The sequence below is a fragment of the Rattus norvegicus genome, chromosome 17, assembly GCF_036323735.1.
Source record: "Rattus norvegicus strain BN/NHsdMcwi chromosome 17, GRCr8, whole genome shotgun sequence".
Taxonomy (NCBI): Eukaryota; Metazoa; Chordata; class Mammalia; order Rodentia; family Muridae; genus Rattus; species Rattus norvegicus.
The window spans coordinates 2,064,288-2,085,206 of record NC_086035.1 but is presented as its reverse complement, the minus strand read 5'-3'; the positions used below and the strand labels follow the sequence as shown (position 1 = coordinate 2,085,206).

The 20,919-nt window shown below is 43.9% G+C and overlaps 1 protein-coding gene across 17 annotated transcripts in view; it reads left to right on the top strand.

Annotated features, from left to right (window-relative positions):
* The window catches only part of Aopep (aminopeptidase O), a 316,008-nt gene that overhangs the window by 47,802 nt on the left and 247,287 nt on the right, over positions 1-20,919 (top strand). For 16 of the 17 annotated variants that reach the window (XR_010058813.1, XR_010058815.1, XR_010058814.1 and 13 more), the window contains 2 exons: positions 2,192-3,129; positions 18,774-18,940. Coding sequence is in view for 13 of the 17 variants with exons in the window: in XM_063276129.1 (XP_063132199.1) it covers positions 2,192-3,129; positions 18,774-18,940 (1,105 nt within the window). In the remaining 4 variants the exon portion in view is untranslated. Of the gene's footprint in view, positions 1-1,947; positions 2,102-2,191; positions 3,130-18,773; positions 18,941-20,919 lie in introns of those variants that run through there. The other variant, XM_017600473.3, reaches the window with a different exon arrangement.

Here is a 20,919-nt window from a genome sequence, read left to right as displayed (position 1 = left end):
TCTTTGACCCAATTGGTAAGATATAATTGCCCACTTAAACATACAAAGTCCAGTGCCATTCATCCCTTAAGAACATTAATAACAACCTGTAAATACACAGAGCAGAATCTTAATGTCACCTGCCATGGCTTCTCTCTCGTCCCTCCTCTCTCTCCCTCTCTGTTCCAGTCTCCTCCTTCAATCTTCTCCTTACTTCTCCTCCAATGACAGGCCTCCTTCTATCCTGTACCTGCCCCTCATCTGTATTTTACAAATTCAATGGGGAGAAGGTTCTGGTGAAGTCACCTGATTCCTGAGTGCGTGACTAGGCAGCTGTCATTGGGGCAGTGGAATTAGCATCAAAATAAAGATAACTCCAGGGCAAACCACAACATATACTATGTATTAACTGCTCCAGACACCAGCAGAATGAACTTCACACAGTGATTTCCCATTAGTAGATACAGTTGGTAACCAGTTTATTATTCATAGATGGTAATTCAGTGGAAATTGAGCAGACACCAACAGACCCTCCCTTACCTTTCACACACTGCTTTGTCAGTACCAAGACAGACAGATACCAGCTTCTCCAGAAATTTCAAACTGGTCTTTGCATCTTGGTTTTGTTTGTTTGTTTGTTTGTTTGTTTTGTTTTGTTTTGTTTTGTTTTGTTTTGTTTTCTATTCTGGTTGTATTTAAATTCACTACCAAGCCAAGCCTGGAGGCCCACACCTACAACCCCAGAAGGCAGAGGCAGGAGAATTACTGCAAATGTGAGGCTAGTTTGTCTGAAAGCAAAATAAACTCCAAGATAAAATATTTTGGTTACTGAGAAGAGGGATCCAGGAAGGATTTTGAGGCATTTGAACTGAGGTTTAGAGGGAGAACAGGATTTAACAAATTGGGCATGAAGAGGTGGGAGCCAGACTGAAGAGCTCTGGAAGAAAGCCTATGCAGAAGGAGGGGAGGAGCCAGGAACATGCCAGCCCTAAAGGCAGGCAGATCTGCCGTGAACAGTTACAACTGTTCCATAGGAGGTCAGGCTTCCTGAGGTTAGGTGAGATTTTGATGGGAAATCAATCACTAGGGACAAGGTAGAAACTCAGGTTGTTTGCTGAAAGGAAATTCTAGCAGGAGATGCTTTAATAAGGTCTAATAGGGGCAGATAAACTTGGAAAGTAAGGGGCACAGTAGAAATGGGGGACAGCGCTCAATTTATGTAAAGTCAAGCAAATAATGGTTGACAAAGTGGTTGAGAAGAAGTACCTCTAGGGAGTTTACAATACAAAGTTTAAATACTGTCCTCTGTCATCATTGGGTTTTAGTTCTTCCCCCTGATATTTGTTTTTCATCTTTTGGTAAAAGAGAAGCAGCATATGCTAAAAGAAATCAGGTGCATGTCAGGGACCGAAATGGTTCAGATAATCCTCCTTTTAGCTGGATTGTTATCAGGTAGGAATACATTTTGATTCAGATCTTTTCTGAAGAACTCGTACATTGTATTGTAACATCTGCTTCTACATTTTAATCTCTCTCCTTCCTTTTATAGATATTTGCATACTTTTTTTCCAAATAAGACCTTTTGTTTGCCACAAGAAAGCTATTACCCAGAATGCTAATGGTTTTCAGCTATTAAGTTGTAATGTATACCTTGAGTATTTAACTATAAATTTGAAAAGTCTCCATGAGCAATCTCAAAGGAATACTTAGAATGCACTCCTGGTAAATTGGCTCATTTTCCTGTAATTTACTGGAAGTGCTGATAGGAGAGCAGGCCTAATGTGAAAAGTGCATTAATCCCTGGAGTTATATTGTGTGGATTAAATTATTACTCTCAAAGAATACAATGTATGAAGCCATTCAGCCCTCATTCACACTTGTTACTTAGAATCACAGTGGAAAAAAAAATCACTTAGGTTTTGATGCACAAAATTAGAAAGTGATACATTTAATATCTTTTAAAACAAGAGTCAGTAATAGTTGTAGTTTTACATAAGAATTGCTCTTTTGAAACAAGGACTGTGTCCCTTAGCAGCTTAGAAGTCAGTAATGTGGCTTCTCTCCTGTCAGAAAGATGATCCTTCACTCTTCCCTGAGCAGCTGCCACCTTGTGGATTGCTAGGTAAGGTAGCCAACCTATGGGATCTGTAACTGCAGGGGCACTTAGGGTCCTATTTGGGATTTTATCTAACCATACTTTTTTCTTTGCCAGGGAATTGGAAGTTGTGGAAAGACAACCTATGCCAGTGGGTGCTTCTTATTTGGTAAGCCAGCCATTTGTGATTCTGAGCTGCTAGAGGAGATAAGAAGCCTCAGCTGCGATTCAGCAAAGCTACCAACTGCAAACTACACCATGGACATAAACCTGGACCCTTCTCGGGATGATCTGCCTCTCATGGCCAACACCAGCCACCTGCTTGTGAAGCACTACGTACTGGATTTGGATGTGGACTTTGGAAGTCGAGTCCTTGAGGGCAACATAGTGCTTTTCTTTGGAGATGGAAACAGATGTAAAAAACAATCGAGTTCCTCCCAGGAAACCTTCCAGATGGAGTCAGAGGAAGCCTACATACTTAGGACAGCTGAACCCTGCCATGTTCCAAAGATGGATTCAAATACTTTCTCACCTAAGATGGGACATAGAGAATTTGCAGTCTTTGGTAAAAGTGATCAAGATGCCTTTGATAATGATGGTAACCATGACAACAAGGAACATGATTCTGAGAGCTCTAGCTCAAAGTACTGCTGTGACACAGGGAATCATGGGAGAGAGGATTTCTTGCTAGTGTTGGACTGCTGTGATTTGTCTGTGCTAAAGGTAGAGGAGGTGGATGTAGCTGCTGTGCCAGATCTTGAGAAATTTACAAAAGCTCCAAACCTCACAGCTGCTCCTGAGAAGCGCAGGTGTGAGATTGTCCGTGACCTTGTGGCTCTGCCTGCAGATGCTTGGAGGGAGCAGTTAGACTGCTACACTCGCTGCAGCCAGGCTCCTGGCTGTGGGGAGCTCTTGTTTGACTCTGACAAGTGGAGCTTACAGATCAGGAAGAAGGGGGTTCCGACAGCTGCTGACTTTCCTCATGCCATCAGGATATGGTATAAAACTAAACCTGAGGGGCAGTCAGTGACTTGGACCTCAGACCAGGATGGCAGGTAGGTTATCCAAATGCTTCTCTGCCCCTAATCCCATCACTTCAGGGATGCTCTCTAAAAAGAGACCAAGTTTGTGGGGATGATTCTGTTTGTTCAGTAGCCTTGCTCAGACATACTCAAATCCAGACAGCAGGTAAATCCCTGAGCATACTCAGCTATTGATAAGATCACCTCCTGTAAGTTAGGATGGAGAGAGTCCATCATGTCTGAGTTAGGAGCTTGAAATGCCAAGTTGGTGCTGAAATGCTGAGCCTGGCTGTTATTTGAGATCACCGGTAGAGGCTTCTAGAGCTGCTGATGGAAGTGAACCAGTACTTTCTCAAAATATCCTTCAACCCCACCACTGTGAGGCTGGGTTGAGTGTGAGGTTAGGCCAACCATGCTGTGTGATGGCCTCACTCTAACTGTCTTCTAGCAATGTCTCCCTGGACTTGGCCAGTTATCATTTGATGTGAACCTCCAATGCACAAGAGAGCTGCCTCTGAGGAGTAAAGCAGTCAGCCCTGTAGACACTGCCCACTGGTTTCTTGTGAGGTACCAGGAAGATGCCCAGTTCATACTGTGAGGGGATTTGGTGCCTGACACAGGCAGCCCCCTTAGCCTTGTCTTGTTGATTTTTTTCAGTCATCCAGACTTTTTAGAAAAAGAGAATTTCTAAATCAAACTTTGTTGGTTCATCACTATTTTACCTATTTCTTTAATACAAGTCAGCACAGTGAATCACTGAAGAGGTAGATGAAGGGCTGCTCATCTATTAGCTGCTGTTAAGAACATTCTCTTAGCACTCCTCGATGGAAGTGGTGGTCTCTGGCAATTGCTTACATTTCTTCCTCACTCTCCTCCCCACATCCTTTTAGATTTACCTTTTAAGCGTCATGTTGATACTGTGTTCTAATTAGCCTGCCCATTGCCTGGAATCTTTTCTCTTGCTCTGGTTTCCAGACCTCTCAGAGGGAGTTTACTTCCTGCCTTATTCCTGCTAGAGTTTGAGGAAGCCTTTGAGAAGTTTCAGGGTTGGTACAGCATTTCATGAGTACAAAGGCAAAGTGATTATTTCTAGGGTACCTTCCTGGGCATTCTTTGGAGACTGTGAAGGAGCAGGTGTTCTTATTGTAGCTTCAAAATGTTTGGAATTACTGAATATTGTCATCAAGGTTAACCATATAATGCTACTGAATATTTGAAAAGGAATCTGTAGTTTTTATGCTCCTCAATGCTTTACCTTTGAACGAAAACTGTGGAGGAAGGAACTATTGACAGTTGGAAGTCATGTTAGTAGCCTCGAGCATGGCCTTTTATCCTAAGCACTAAACACAAAGACAGGCTTGAATCTATTGCATGTAGAAGTGCTGGTTTCTCTGGAGAAAGGTCAGTGTAAGAATTTACTCTTGGTGTCTCCGTGTTTAGTGTTTGCATGGAATCCTAAGAGGATACGATGTGCTGGTTTCAGAAGGAAACCCCAGAGAGCTGCTCTTTCTCTTACTTTCCCTTTGGGTGTATATTTGAGACTGATTACAGTAAAGACACTGTTCCTGGATGCCTCAAATCTCAGTCAAGCCTCCCATGTGCCTAAGAATAAAATGCTAGGTGTACTGGCTTCACACCTGCAACCCCAGAGGGAAGCAGGATGAAGAAAGGAATATTATCAAAAGTTCAAGGTCAGATTGGGCTACAGAATGAGGTCCTGATTCAAAGAAGTTACATAAATAGGTCTAAGTGTGTCCAGTTGACTAGTTAGAAACTAAGAACGTTCAACTGACTGAGACTTTAGGTTTAGGAACAAAATATATTTCCTCAGTGTTGTGGGCTTTAATGGTGTGAACAGCAGCATGGGATAAATTCCACTCTCCTTCACAAACAGGGCTGAGTACAGTATCAGGTGTTTCTGGAGACACCATGCTCAGGGTCTAGTAGTGGCTTGCATGGACCCCCACCCCCGTTTGATAGTAAGTAACTGAAGTCAGTATCATTTTGCAGAACAGACCTTCCCAGGATGAAAAGTGAAGTGTGACAAAACTGTGAAAAAAACCTTCCTGGAGGGTGTGGGAAAGGTGTTGCCCCAGCTAACATTGCTTCTGTTTTCCATTTTACACATGTAGGTGTTTGTACTGTGAATCCATGTTCACATGCATGTTGACATGTTCATGCATGCATGTGGTGGCCAACAGTTGACTTTTTGTGGTATCTTTCTCAGTCACTCTCTGCTTTATATACTGAGACCTGGACCTCACTGATTCATCTAGTCTAGGCAGGTTGCCTTGGGGATCCCCTGGTCTGAATTTTTGTGGGTGCTGGGTAGCCACAGTCAACTCCTCACCCATGGGCAGCAGATGCTTTGCCCTCTTAGTCATCTCCCTAGGTCCTGCTTTTGGGTTTCTTTCTTAGCACTAGGGATCAGATCAGAACCCTGTATATGCTACAACAGTGCTTGACCACTGAGTAACTCCAGAGAAGAGCTGAGTCCCTGAGACTACAGATAAGAGAAACTGTGCATGAGTGCTGTGGTGAAGGATATAGCTGTTTCCTGGTAGGAGCAAGCTGACAGTTCCAGTCCTGCTCTGTGTGCATGCTGGGAGCAAGTGACCGAGTGAATGGTCAGCAGGACTTGCAAACCTGATGTCCAGGATACAGATGAGCCAGACCCTGCACTGGTGCATTCTGACATGGAGCCATACTGTGAACATTAGCTTGGTAAGCTATGGGTGATTGCATGCAGAAGTGGCTATGGGTTTCTATGGGCTAGTGAACACACAGAATGCTTTCTTTTTAAAGCATATAATATGAAGGGGTGTGAATCGAGTAATCTGTGTGCTCTTGGCAAGATGACCAGGGCCATGGTCAGCACAGGTATGTCATGGGAGAGATTGAACTCTGGGGAAAAACCAGTGACAAAAATGACATAATCCCTGAGTTATGTGTCAAAGCTATGGGGTCAGCAATAACAAAGTCTATGCAGCTGCCAGTCAAGAAGAACCTAAGAAGTATTGAAAATTAGAAGTACTACAGGCAAGGAGGGCACTGTGGAGGCCAGAGGGGCAAGGCTGGGGAGCATCACAAGTTTTGATGCCTGACTATGCTACAGAGAGAGACTTTTTCTCAAACAAAATGTCGTATGGTATCTTGTATGCACTCCCTCACATATGAGATCTTGTGATCACTTCTAAAGAGCCTGAGGTAGAATTGTGAGTTGGAGACCAGCCTGGACTATTTAGCAAAACCCTGTTTCAAAAACAACAACAACAGTATTTCCAAAAGAAAAAGAATATTCAGGGAATCTAAGTGAAGCCTGCTGTGGTACGCTCTCTAAGTGTGACAGACACAGTGACTGTAAAAGGGAAAGGAGCTGTGGGGTGCAGAAGAACGTCTTATCTTTAAATGAACTTAACACCTAAACTGTTTAAAATTAAGTTGACTTAAAACATAGCTGCAACCTTCAGCTGCAACATTCCCTGGACCCTGAAGTCCCTGTGCCCCCTCCCACTAAGATCGCCCTACCACTTTTACTAGTGACTTTGTTTTCTGAAGAAGAATAAAACTACCTTTTATTCTTTTTGGAAGTTGCCACTAGCTTGCCCACTATTATTCTAGTTCTAAAAGAGAGTTGCTGAAAAATAGAACAACCGGCTGTCTGCCTTAGCCACTCAGTTCTTGAACCTCCATGTCCTCTCTTGCCTGAGTCCGGAGATACTAGATTGCAAGTGGCGTTTCAGAGTGGCTGATAGAGGGAAGCTTATGTAACAATGCAGGGCGCACTTCTTAGATGATGTTTACTTTATGTGCCGTGTGTGTGTGTCTTGAGAGCAAGAGTGGACCCAGAATATATAAAGGTGGCCCTTTAAAGCTGGAGAGAAATGGGGACTTAACACGTTTTTTCATTTTGGGTCCCCAGGACACCTAAAAAAAACCTATAAAAGTGGAAATTTGAAGAACATATGCTTTTCTTCATTTTTCTTGAATTTCTTAAGGTTTTTCCATTCCACTAAAGGAAAAGTTATTTAAAACTAAGGCATCCCTTCTAGTAAGCCTCTCTTTCCCCTGATGATCATGATGGTAGTTGGGAAAGCAGCCAGCTGCTCCAGGAAGTCTGGTTATTAGCTGATGATGTCACCAAATGAGAGTTGAGTGTAGGAGACATTGAGTTCAATGTAGAAAATATAATTCAAAACTATAATTTAGGAGAATAAATAACCCAGGGAAAATAAATATTAAACTTTAAACTTTCCTACAGCATTTGTGATGTTTCTTTGTTTTAGAAAAGTCCAGGGCAAAGCTGGTTAGTATTAACTTTTCTAGCATATTCATGCAGTTGCTCGGCACACTACTTGTATTTTTAGATTAACATCAAAGCCAGATGTTAGACAGACATACTGCTTCCCCACTGATGTAATCTTACTGCCTTATAGCTCACATACATGGAGGCTTTAAAAAGAAATGAGTGAAGGAGCTCAGATTTCTGTTGAGTGTTTGTATTTAATATTCATACATGCATGTAATGTGCTTGGATCTAATTTTCACTCCCTCCCCTCCAGTTCCTATCCCTGGCCACCACCCTCCCTCCCATCCTCCCTCCCTCCCTCCTCCTTCCCTCCCTTCATGCTTGTCCCTCTCCCTTCTCTTCCTCTTCCCTCTACCTCTCCCTTGCTTTCCTACTCTGCCTACCGTGTGTGTGCTGGCCATCTACTGGCCATGGGCTCTCTCAGGAGCCCTTCTTGACAGCTTACTCTGTCCCCCAGCTTCTTCTGTTGCCAATGCCTCCTCCGATAGGGCTGGGACTTCACGAGCCCCTCCCCCATTGCTGGAATCTGATTTTATACATGATGGCTTGATTTTATACAGTTCTTGTACAATTAAGACTATCCATATACTATATTTTGATTTTTCCCTCTCAACTTATCCCAGATCCTCCCTACTTCTCTACTCACCTAACTTTATGTTCTTTCTCTCTTTCAACAAAACAAAACAAAACAAAACAAAACCATAAAAATGTAAATCAAACCAAGCAGGCAAAAGACCAATAAGAAAAAAAATGCTAAAACAAAGCTAAATGAAGCAAAAGTTCATTTAAAAAAAATTGAGTTAATTTTGTGTTGGCCAGCTACTCCTGGGCTTGTGGCTTGTCTTGCAGTGTGGCTGATACACACCCAACGGAGCTCCATTGGAAAAGTTTGTTTTCCCTTTGCTAGTGGATAATAGGTGCAGATAGCTTCTTGGTTAGGGGTGGGACCTCATGTCAACCTTCCCCTCTCAGTGCTGCAAGCTGTCGGTCTTGAACCTGTGCAGTTCTTGTGCATGCTGCTACAGTCGCTCTGAGTTTACATGCACATCTGTTGTATCTGGAAGACACTATTTTGTTCGAGTCCTCCCCTGTGTCATCTCTGGCTCTTACGATCTTTCTGCCTCCTCTTCTGCATGAGACCCCTGCGTCTTGAGGGGTTGTATACAGGGATTGTATACATGCAGTGTAGTTGTTGAGAGCCGATGCGTGTAGCAGCCCTGTTTCACTGCAGATGCCCACTGTCTCTTGACTTTTTCTGATTCCCTCTTTCTATCATGATCCCTGAGCTCAGGGGTCTGACATAGATGCTGAGCTGAGCAACTCAAAGTCTCTGATTCTCTGCCCACTGATCAGCTGTAAGTCTCTGTATTAGTTACCACATCCTTTAAAAAAGAAGCTTCTCCATTAAGCTTGAGAGGGACACTGTGGGTATAATAAAGATAAGGTTTTGGGAGCAGTTTATTACTATGTCCATTGAGCAGAATTGTAGTGCTAGATTCTCCCCTAGAACCCATGACATCCAGAAATGGGTCTTGGGCCCAGTTAACAATACCAGGCATAGATTCCATTTTGTGGAATAGACTTCAAGTTCAGTCAGAAATTGGTTGGTTGCTCCCATAACATTCATGATGCTATGCCAATGGGCATATTGTGCTGGGCTAGTCATTGTAGCTCATAGGCTTCATAACTGTATAAGATTGTTGATTCTGATTTGTTCCCCAGTAGTGTACATAACATCTTAGCACTGAGAAAGCTAGCTATTAGGGACAAAACTTTCAAGTGATTTCATCTTGATTCTTTTACCCTGTGACTCAAGCTTGTGGTATCTTACCATGAAGGGTATCCAGGACAATGACAATAGCCTATAATGCTTTGGAAGAAGAACTATGGGATCCCAGTGACCAACAACTCAAAGAGCAGTAACCCATATGAACAGTGGGGTTTTTATGATAATCTATAATGTCTTGAGGAGAGACATTGTTTCTCTATTTTAGAGTAATTCCATTTAAACTTTCTTTTATGTACATGTGTATGCATTTTAGTAGGCTTCTGCAGCAACAGGCTTCCAAATAATTCCTTTCAAAGGCCTTTACACTCTCTCCTCTTCCCTCTTCCCATCCCCATACCATTTAACCCTTCCCATTCCATTCTCTTTTTCCCTTCATACTACCTGCATTCTGACTTCTTTTCCTTGAAACAACTCCTCCCCATGGACCCTCACTAGCTCCCTGATCTCTATGAGTATTCCAGTTTAAACATACCTAAGAGTCAAGTAAGTCTACTATCCACATATAAGAGAACATGTAGATCTTGTCTTTCTGTGTCTAGGTTACCTCTGAAAGATTATTTCCAGCTCCATCCATTTCCTGCAAATCTCATAATTTCTTTACAGTTGAATAATATTCCATTTTATATATGTGAACCACGTTTTCATTATCCATTCATCTATGGCTGGACTTAGGATGTTTCTGTTTCTTGGTTATTGTGATTGGAGTAGCAATGAACAGTGGTTAGCAGGCGTCTCTCTTTTCTACACTCACACTCTTTCTTTCTCTTTCTTTTCTGACTGGGGTAAGATGAAACCTCAAAGTAGTTTAAATTTGTATTTTTATGGTGGCTAAGAATATTAAATATGTAAAAAATATTTCTCAGTCATTGTTTTTTGTTTTTTTTTTAACTTGTATGTTATAGACACCCTTTGTCGGGTGGGTGACTGATAAATATTTTTCCACTCTCTAGACTCCCTCTTCACTTGGCTGGTAATGTCCTTTGCTCCCACAGAAGCTTTATAGTTTGAGGTTTTAGTTCTTAAGAGAACATCCTGTCAGGCACGGTGCACACCTGTGATCCCAGCACGTGGAAGGCAGAGGCAGAGGCCTTTGTAGGCTCAAGGCTAACCTGAGTCACAGGGAGGTGATTCTATCTCAAAATTTAAAGTAAAAACCTTTGTTCGCCTATATTTGAGACACAATCTCTCTACATAGCACGGGCTTTCCTAGCAGCCCAGCTGGCCTCCCCAGGACTGAAGGTGTGCACCATCACACGTTAGCTAAAATCATTAAAAAGAAGAAGAAGAAGAAGAAGAAGAAGAAGAAGAAGAAGAAGAAGAAGAAGAAGAAGAAGAAGAAGAAGAAGAAGAAGAAAGAAAGAAAGAAAGAAAAGAAAAGAATCTAGTTTCAACAGAAAATAACAGAAAACAGTGGCCTATGTAACTGAGGATGAGTGTAGTCTGTTGTAAAATTGAAGGGAAGGACACGGTGGTTAGGACAAAACGGCAACCAACAGATTGGGAAAAGATCTTTACCAATCCTACAACAGATAGAGGCCTTATATCCAAAATATACAAAGAACTCAAGAAGTTAGACCGCAGGGAAACAAATAACCCTATTAAAAAATGGGGTTCAGAGCTAAACAAAGAATTCACAGCTGAGGAATGCCGAATGGCTGAGAAACACCTAAAGAAATGTTCAACATCTTTAGTCATAAGGGAAATGCAAATCAAAACAACCCTGAGATTTCACCTCACACCAGTGAGAATGGCTAAGATCAAACACTCAGGTGACAGCAGATGCTGGCGAGGATGTGGAGAAAGAGGAACACTCCTCCATTGTTGGTGGGATTGCAGACTGGTAAAACCATTCTGGAAATCAGTCTGGAGGTTCCTCAGAAAATTGGACATTGAACTGCCTGAGGATCCAGCTATACCTCTCTTGGGCATATACCCAAAAGATGCCTCAACATATAAAAGAGACACGTGCTCCACTATGTTCATCGCAGCCTTATTTATAATAGCCAGAAACTGGAAAGAACCCAGATGCCCTTCAACAGAGGAATGGATACAGAAAATGTGGTACATCTACACAATGGAATATTACTCAGCTATCAAAAACAACGACTTTATGAAATTCGTAGGCAAATGGTTGGAACTGGAAAATATCATCCTGAGTGAGCTAACCCAATCACAGAAAGACATACATGGTATGCACTCATTGATAAGTGGCTTTTAGCCCAAATGCTTGAATTACCCTAGATCCCTAGAACAAACGAAACTCAAGACGGATGATCAAAATGTGAATGCTTCACTCCTTCTTTAAATGAGGAAAAAGAATACCCTTGGCAGGGAAGGGAGAGGCAAAGATTAAAACAGAGACTGAAGGAACACCCATTCAGAGCCTGCCCCACATGTGGCCCATACATATACAGCCACCCAATTAGACAAGATGGATGAAGCAAAGAAGTGCAGACCGACAGGAGCCGGATGTAGATCGCTCCTGAGAGACACAGCCAGAATACAGCAAATACAGAGGTGAATGCCAGCAGCAAACCACTGAACTGAGAATAGGTCCCCCGTTGAAGGAATCAGAGAAAGAACTGGAAGAGCTTGAAGGGGCTCGAGACCCCAAAAGTACAACAATGTCAAGCAACCAGAGCTTCCAGGGACTAAGCCACTACCTAAATACTATACATGGACTGACCCTGGACTCTGACCCCATAGGTAGCAATGAATATCCTAGTAAGAGCACCAGTGGAAGGGGAAGCCCTGGGTCCTGCTAAGACTGAACCCCCAGTGAACTAGACTATGGGGGGAGGCTGGCAATGGGGGGAGGGTTGGGAGGGGAACACCCATAAGGAAGGGGAGGGGGGAGGGGGATGTTTGCCCGGAAACCGGGAAAGGGAATAACACTTGAAATGTATATAAGAAATACTCAAGTTAATAAAAAAAGAAAAAAAAAAGAAAAAAAAATTGAAGGGAAGGAACCCAGATGCTTCTGAGTGCTGGTTGCAGCCATGGTGCCAACAAGCCAGGCAACTGTGGAGGAGTCATTTACAGTCAGAGCCTAGTTGCTTTATGTGTAACTTAAGAAGATTCCATGAAAGGATCCACCTTCCCCCCGACATCAGGGTTCCCCAGTGCCAAAGCCTCCTTTGCCCTTACAGAAAGCTTGCCTCTTCTACATGAAAAAATACCTCTCTTGAATAAGTCCTGTGTATTTCAAAGCAACAACGTCTTTGGACTTGCCTTCTAGATGATATTGATCAGTTCTGGGTTTGGTAATGATGTCATGAAATGGACTAAGAGAGGAAGGGAGGGGAGCCCATCCTGAGTGGAACTTCCTCTACTAGAAATGTTGGATCTCCATGTGTGGCATAAAAAAGCAGGAAGTTTGCTTACTGTAGTGGAGACTATCACAGTTTTCTTAAAAATACAAACTTGTAAAAATATTAAGTGCAAAATAATAGATGGAAATAAGTTGGAAGCCTGGACACTCTGTAACCTACAGAAGCTTCCACATAGATCTGGCTGAACTCCTGTGTTTGCAACCAACCCCTAGACCAGCTTTTGGGATCCCCAGCCAGTCATTTGCCCCATTTTGGAAAGGCCTCACAAAGCCACACAGCAGATTCGGCCCTTCCGGCTGCTGACTGTCTTCCACTTATATAGTCAGTGCTATAGTTGCTGGGTGCTGATCAAAGCCTCTGGCAAAGACTACCATGATGGGAAGAGGTGAACTTGGAGCCTTTTAACCATAAATCGCCTCCTTCTCTCCTGAGAAGGCTGTTCTGAATAGTAGTCAGCACAGGCAGACAGTACATGGTTTGGAGCAGTTTCCTGCAAATTCTCCACTCTGCTGGTCTTTAAGGTGAAGGGGAGGCACGTGGGTCTAGTTGCTGAGCTCTGTTTGCCTACTCCATGAACACAGAGCCCCTTAACCAAGACTCTGGGTAACTAACTATTCTGACAGGTTCTTCCTCAGGTGTGAAGCCATGGACCTGCCTTTCAACACCTCACCCTCTCTACCTCTGATTTTTACTTTTGTCCCATCTCTAAGACTGTGCAGCCTGCCTGGGTTCCCAGGGATCTCCCAGGAGGGTTGGTTGACCAAGGCATTTGAGATGATTCCCAGGGAGACAATGGTGTGTGTGTGTGTGTGTGTGTGTGTGTGTGTGTGTGTGTGTACACACGTGTGTACACGTGTGTACACACACGAGTACGCGCGCATGCTAAAAGGAATCCTTCAATCTGGGAGTAATGGAGTCATAAACATTGGAGAAACTCAGACTGTCACCTGTACATTTGTCTTGTAAGCATGTCAGCAGAGGTGAGGTACAAGGCTGTGCCTGTCCAGTAAACACAAATATTACATATCCAGATACCTTGTCGCCGATGTATAAACACATGTTGTTTTTCCTCCTCACAGTGAAGGGTTGGTGGACCAGGGATTTGGCCTTCACTGCTGGCAGATGCCCACGTCTCATCAGAGCATTGACCCAAGGATAGAGCTTTAATTTCTGGAAACACAGTTATCCAGCTTTAAATTGTTTTTTGCTTGCATTTGCATTATTCTGTACCAGGCTGTAAAAGATCAAAGGCCTTTGGTTTTAAGTCTAGCTTTTGGTTCAGATATGTTGGGAAGGGAGGAATAAACCTGTAATTGAGAAAGGAAGCCAAGACAGGAATAAGCAGGGTTGGGGTGGGGGTGCATAAAGAAAGTGAGCAGTTTCAAGAATTATTAGCTGGCAGTGGTGGTTCATGTTTGTAATTCTAGTACCGAGGTGCCAGGACAGAAGGATTGACACATATTCTGAGGCCAGTCTGGGCTACATAGTGAGAACTCAAAAAAAAAAAAAAAAAAAAAAACACACACACACACACACACAAAAAAAAAAAAAAACCCCAAAACACGAACAAACAAGACAGAAGTTGTTCATGGAGACTCTGTGAAAACTTTCCAGAAAAACAAAACAAAACAAAACCCGGACAGTTGAGACTTTGTATGTACAGCTCTAGACAGCAAGTAGAATATCAGAATGAAAACACATCTTAGGCTTATAGAAAAGATACACCAACCAGAGCCCCTTCCATAGAGTGCTTGCTGTACAAGCATAAGGAATTTGAATCCCCAGCTTCCATAGGAACCATCCAGCAGAAGCCCAGCACGGCGCAGGTGAGTCATCTCTGATGCTTGCTAGCCAATCTCTGACCTCCAGATTCAGGGAGAAACCCTGAAAAAAAAAAATAAGGTAGAGAGTTCCTGAGAAAAGATACCACCATGCTCATACATATTCATACACGCACATACATGCTCATACATGCACACACACACAAGAAAGAGAGAGAGAGAGAGAGAGAGAGAGAGAGAGAGAGAGAGAGAGAGAGAGAGAAGAGAGTGGGGCTGGATGTACTCCTATCTGTAATCCAGCATTTGGGAGGATAATGCAAGAGAATTGCTGTGATTTTAAGGCTATCCTGGGCTACGGAGTGAGACTTTGTCTCAGACCAACTTTTTCACCCTCTTTTTTTTTTAAAAAAAAAAAAAAGAAAGGTAAAAATAATAGAATACTGAGGATATTGGGAGGAGGCGAGTGGGAGGGTCCTGGCCAGACTATATAACATGATGTCTACAAGTAGATAGTGAAGGCACAACGTGGTATTTGAGAATCCAGTGAATGGAAGAATAAAGTTTCTCTTATTTTGTTGGAACTCTGACTGAGAATTAGCTCCAAGCTATGTAGCTGAAGAAAATTTTGAACTTCTGACCCTCCTTTCACATTCCAAGTGCTAGCATTATAAGGCTATACCATTAAAGTCTGGCCCTAGAATGCCTTGTTCTCGTTTTAGACCCTCAACCTTCTTGTTGGGTTATGAAAACACAGCTTCTTGGTCCCTCAGCCTGGCAGTTGCATGTGCTAAGTGTGGTCCTTACTACACACAGGAGACAGGCCATGCTTCTTGGGGTCTTTGTTTTGACTCCCTGGGTTTTTTCACTGTGTGGTTGCTTTCTCTTCCATATCTTCTCCTTGAGCCCAAACCCTGGGAAGTTCACTCGGTCATCCACAGCTGTGTAATGAACAGATCAAAAAACACTGAACATTTTAAGCATCAGACACATGTCATCTCCCAATTTCCAAGGGCCAGGCATCCAGGAGAAGCTTAGCAGGTTAGTTGAGGCCCTGAATCTCCTACAAGGTTGCAGTCAGGCTGTGATCTGGGCTTGACTGAAGGTGGAAAGCCTTCTGAATTCTCTTACAGGGTCTTTGCAGATGCAGCTTCTGATTGGCATTTGGCTAGAAGTTTCTGCTCCTCAAGTAGGGTCATCTGCTAGCTGACCGATGTCCTCATGACCCAGCCACTGGGTCTACCATTTGCCACCCTACCTCCTACCTCCAATGAGTGATTAGGTGATCAGGATGGAGGGGGAAAAAAAAACACTAAGCCTAATGTCATGGCTCACAACTGTAACACCATCATGGGAAGCAGAGGCTGGAGGATTGCTGCAAGTTCACCAGCCTGGTTTACATAGTGAAGGCTAGATAGGGAGACCCTGTCTCAAAACAAATCCCAGAAGTGATAGAGTATGACTTCTGCAGTTGGTCAGAGGCCATCGTTAGTACTGTAGGGAGGTAGCTATGCAAGGTAGCAGGAGGTGGAGCTCCTAGAGTGAGGCAGCTCAACCATTCCTGCTTCTGAGAGCTCTTCCCTCTCCCCGCCCCTGCCCCACCCCTGACACATTCCTCGGTTAATCCTAATTCTGGGCTGGAGATGGTTCAGGTTCCAGGAGACCCTGAACTCAGGCTTCAGAATCCATGTTAAATACCAGGCATGGTGGTGCACACTCGTAATCCCAGCATTAGGCAAGGAAGATGACCTCACTGGTCAGCCACCTACCCTGTGTGATGAGCTCCAGCTCAGTGAGAGATGCTGCTTGAAAGGCAGAGATGACTTCTGGTCTCCATGCACACACACCATTGCCTACAAATACGCATACAAAATAAAAATGGAAGAGCAAGCCTAATTTTGCTTCTGTATTATTTCTTAGCTGTACTGTCATCTCAAACCTGGTTGTTTTTTAGGAAACGTATGGAGGATAATAGAGGATGCTTTGGCCCCACATACCCAAGGGCATGGAAGGGGAGTGTTGTATAAGTCAACCACTTGAATGAGACAGCATAACAAAGTCACACCAGAATTACAATAGTCAGTTGGGCCAAGAGCACAGACATTTGACTTGTTCTGTACATGTTAGCCACCACCACATCAGAATGTGAGGCAGATGCAATCTATGGAATGTCCCAGACAAGGGTGTGAAATTATAGGTGGGTTAATTCCACATGTGCACACGGCTCTGGCGGAGGCTTCCAGGTTCCTGAACAAGAAAAGCTTCAGGGTCCATTCTGCTTTGGCAGGAAAGGAAGCCTTGCCCTTGGGGGTCTGCCACTGCCAAGGAAGGATTTCAACCTGCCAGTTGGTAGTGGGAGTGGGTCCCTTTCCATGCTGCTTATTTTCCCGCATGCAACCTTCCTCAAAGAGGGGCTTTTAGAGGGTAAACCCACACCCAGTAGGTAGAATTTTCTGAGCTGACACTCTCTTGACCCCACTTGGATGAGCAATTTGAGCTAATAACAGGAATCTTTGACTATCACTGGCCCACTTGGGTAGAAGTAAGCACTAACAACTTTCCTCATTATGGTCTGAAACAGCCTGAGGCTGGATAGCTAAAGGGAGGTTAAGTCAATTAGGAATCCAGTGGGACCAGAGAATGAACTCAGAACTTAATGAAATTGATTGAATGCTCTGAGCCTCACATAGAAATGCCCCCCCCCCCTTAATTTCAGATCTAAAAGCTTGACATACAGAACCAAATACTTACTGACCTACATCCCCCCATTTTACCCATGACCGATAAAAGGCTACAACAACCCTACCGTCCATCATATCCTAATTTGGCAGGCCACCTGGGTATAGTATATGTTTAGGCTGGCTTCAACCTTGTGTGTAGCTGACATTGGCTGTGAACCCCTGTTCCAGTTATCACCACCTCCTCAGTGTGTGGTGGAGCTGCAAGTCTGTGCTGCCATGCTCGGTTTGTTAGCAATGAGCTTTGGCTCTGATCTTTCCCTGCCTCTTGCCAAGCCATGGAGTACGGTGTGAGTGTGCTGCAGCCTGTGTCTGCCCTGAGACCCACATTCTGCTCTACCTGAGATCTCTGAGTGGTAAGGAGCCATATTTGCATGGCTCTCCTGCCTGCTGTTTTCTGGCCAAGTTCGGTGGAAGATCAGAGCAAAACTAGTCTTTCTGCTCCCCCCACTCCCTCTGAAAGCTGGAGTGTGAGTCACCTCTGTGGTCCAAGCTCCTCCTGGACAGCCTGCCCTGTCTCCAGGTGACCCCTGCCTTTGTAACTGCAGCTCCTCCAATTTGTGAACCATAGCTGCTGAGCTGGGACTGGTCTCTGCATGGTCTCACTGTCCCCTGCTTGGTTCCTCCACTCTGTCCTTGGTATAAGTTCTCTGTGTCATCTCTGCCTGCTAGAGCCTAGCCTGGCTTGTCTTTTCTTTATTGGGCCTTGATGACAGAGGAAAAAGCCATCACCCTGTGTGTTCTTTCCTACCTTACACAGACAGATTAGTGTTCAATCATAACGATGCCAATGAAACAGTTTATCTATAAGAAAGGGTAGCTGGTTCATTTATATTGTAAAGCAAGCTGATTAATCAACATTTGTCTTACTTAGTTCAAGGAAAATAGTTTTCCTAAGTTGTTTTCCCCAGGAGTCAGTGTTGTGCCTTCTCTGTGGTGTAAGAATGGATTCCTCTGATTTTGTAGGTCTTTGTCATCTCTGTCAACCATGGCTTAACTGTTGAAAGGGAGCCCGCTTGGTTTGGGACGGTTAGTACTTGTAGCGATTGAGTCCTAACTCATGCTGTTGGTTTTGTACCTGGCTTCAGTACTGAGCGTGTTCCTGTGGCCTTCCCATCACAAGCCAGGTTTTTGTGACCTCTGCGGTTCTGTTTGTGCCAAGCCCTGTTCTTGGCTTCTACACAAGGATCCCCACAAGGGCTCTGTCTGGGAAGGCGGTTTCCATGACTGGGGAGGAAGGGGCTGGTCTGCCTGCCAGCACTGGCTTTGAGACCACCGCTTGTTTTTCCAAGATTAATAATCGCAGAGATCTCCAGCCATGTTTTCTTTTCCAGAATACTTTCCAAAAAGTCTGTAAGAATGTCTCTGAAGCCTTTTCCCTTTGAAGGCAGAAAGGCCTAAGGGGAGCATAAATTATAACTTTGCAGAATAGTATTTAAAACCTTATCCAACTTTAAAACACACACACACACACACACACACACACACACACACACACACACCCCTACCTTTTCACTTATTTAAATGTTTATTTGTGAGAAATAACCACTGAGCTATTGACATAGCAGGCCCTTGACCTGCTCAGTTCAGTATAGTTTGAAAGAGTCGACTATAAAGCCACAAATATTTCTATTTGGAAAGTTCAGGATGACCTCCCTGCCTTGGTCCAGAGATAAGTGACAACTCATTTTAAAGAGTCTTCCCTTCTCTGTCTTTGTCTTTCTTCTGCAGGCCATGTGTTTATACTATGGGATCCCCCATCAACAACAGGGCCCTTTTTCCATGCCAGGAACCACCGGTTGCCATGTCAACATGGCAGGCTACAGTTCGAGCAGCTGCATCTTTTGTTGTTTTAATGAGTGGGGAAAAGTCTGCCAAGCCCACACCACTTCGAGAAGGTACAGTACATGTGTTCTTTCTTATTTGGGTATGACGAGCGCAGCAGGACCAGAGGAGCCATCGGCTGTGCTACAGTCTTGAAGGAGCTGCTTTACTGGTGAGGTTGGAACAAAAACCCTACCAGAGAAAGCACAGGGTTTGGGAAGGGCAGTGGGGAATCTGGGCATGGGGCTCCAGATTCTCTAAGCCTAAGTTATCAATTCATAGATGACTCCACTCTTACATGGTGGTTTGTGGAGCAAAAGTGGGTGGTCTTGGTTGAAGACTTCCTGGACAGGCAAGTGTGTCATGGAGACACATAGTTGAGCTGTGTGCGGTTTGGACATGTTATCTGTATGTGGTCGTCTGTTTTTATAAGAGGCTAGCCAGCTTGCTGCTGGAAGTCTGAATTCAGGCTGGGTCAGAAGGATGGTGGCAAGAACCAGCACACCACCCAGGTCTGTTGTGAGACAGCACACACCCAGGTCTGTTGTGAGACAGCACACGCCCAGGGCTGTTGTGAGACAGCACACGCCCAGGTCTGTTGTGAGATAGCACACGCCCAGGGCTGTTGTGAGACAGCACACGCCCAGGGCTGTTGTGAGGTGCTTGCCTGTTCAGTCAGGACGGTCCATTTGATGTCTTCCGCATGCTGATGCAGGCAACAGTACTTATTCTTATTTTTTTTTTTTTTTGGTTCTTTTTTTCCGGAGCTGGGGACCGAACCCAGGGCCTTGCGCTTCCTAGGTAACAGTACTTATTCTTATTGTAAAACATGGTATCCTCTCCTACATGGTTATCAGAAAAACTTGAACATATACAAAAAGTCAAAAATCAAAGTGAAATAATTTTGGAAAGAGTGAGTTTGTTGCATTATCCCCAGTACTTAAGAGCCATGTGTATCAAGAGGTACCAAATTGTCTTTATAGTGTGCAACAGTATAATCTACTTTTCTTGCTTATAGTGCACATTGAAAAAATACAATTGTTTTATTTCTGAGTATATCAGCAGCCACCAGACCATCACATTGGTGGATTTGTCGATCACCAGATCACCAGATCACTTTCCTGTTATCAATAAGTTATGTTATGTGCCCAAGGACATGGTTGAATGGATCAATGAGCAGCTGGATCTGAGCTGACTTTGTCCAGGCTGTGTCACATGGCCCACAGTATTCTCCATATTGTGCCATCTTACTTAATGCTCCAGTGTTGTTGACTTTACCTGTTCTGATTTGTGACACTGGCTTCGTCATAGGTTAGATTCGTTGCATATGTGCCAGGTTCTTAAGCTTAACATATTTTTATTTTTAAATGTAGACCCTTTAGATAATATATTTATACATGAACACAGGACATATTTGTAGTAAGGTCTCTTTTTTCTTTTTAAAATGTGGGGTGGGATGAACATTTTCCTTTGCAGTCCATTTAAGGCAGCCTTTGCTGATGAATATTCCATTTGAAAAATTATTGGAGAATTTCATATATGCACACATGTATTTTGATCAGTGATCCCCCATCACTTCTGTCCAGTTCCTCCCCTCCTTTTTCCTCCCACTGAGTCTACTAGCGCTGCCTGTATGTAAATGGGTGTGAGCTCATTTACTGCAACACGAGTAGCCTCTCAGGGGCTGCTTCCCTAAAGAAAATGGACACTCCTCTCCCAGCAGCCTCAGTTTCCAGAAGTTCCTTAGATGGGTGGGACTTCCTGTGCTTCTCCGAAGTCCGTGCTGGAAGCTGGCTGGCTTGGTTTTGTGCGGGCAGGATCAGGTGCTGTGCGCTCATGTGTACAGCTGCACCAACGTTTTCAGCAGACATCAGTTTTCTACAGCAGACATCCATCTCCTCTGGCTTTTCCAATCTGTCCTTGGCTTTCTCCAAGGTGAACCCCGAGCCTTGCAGGGAGGGGTGTGACACAGACGCCCCCTGTAGAGCTCAGTATTCAGTCTCTTATTCTCTGCACATCGTCAGGTTGTATCTGCACTGTGAAAAGAAGTTTC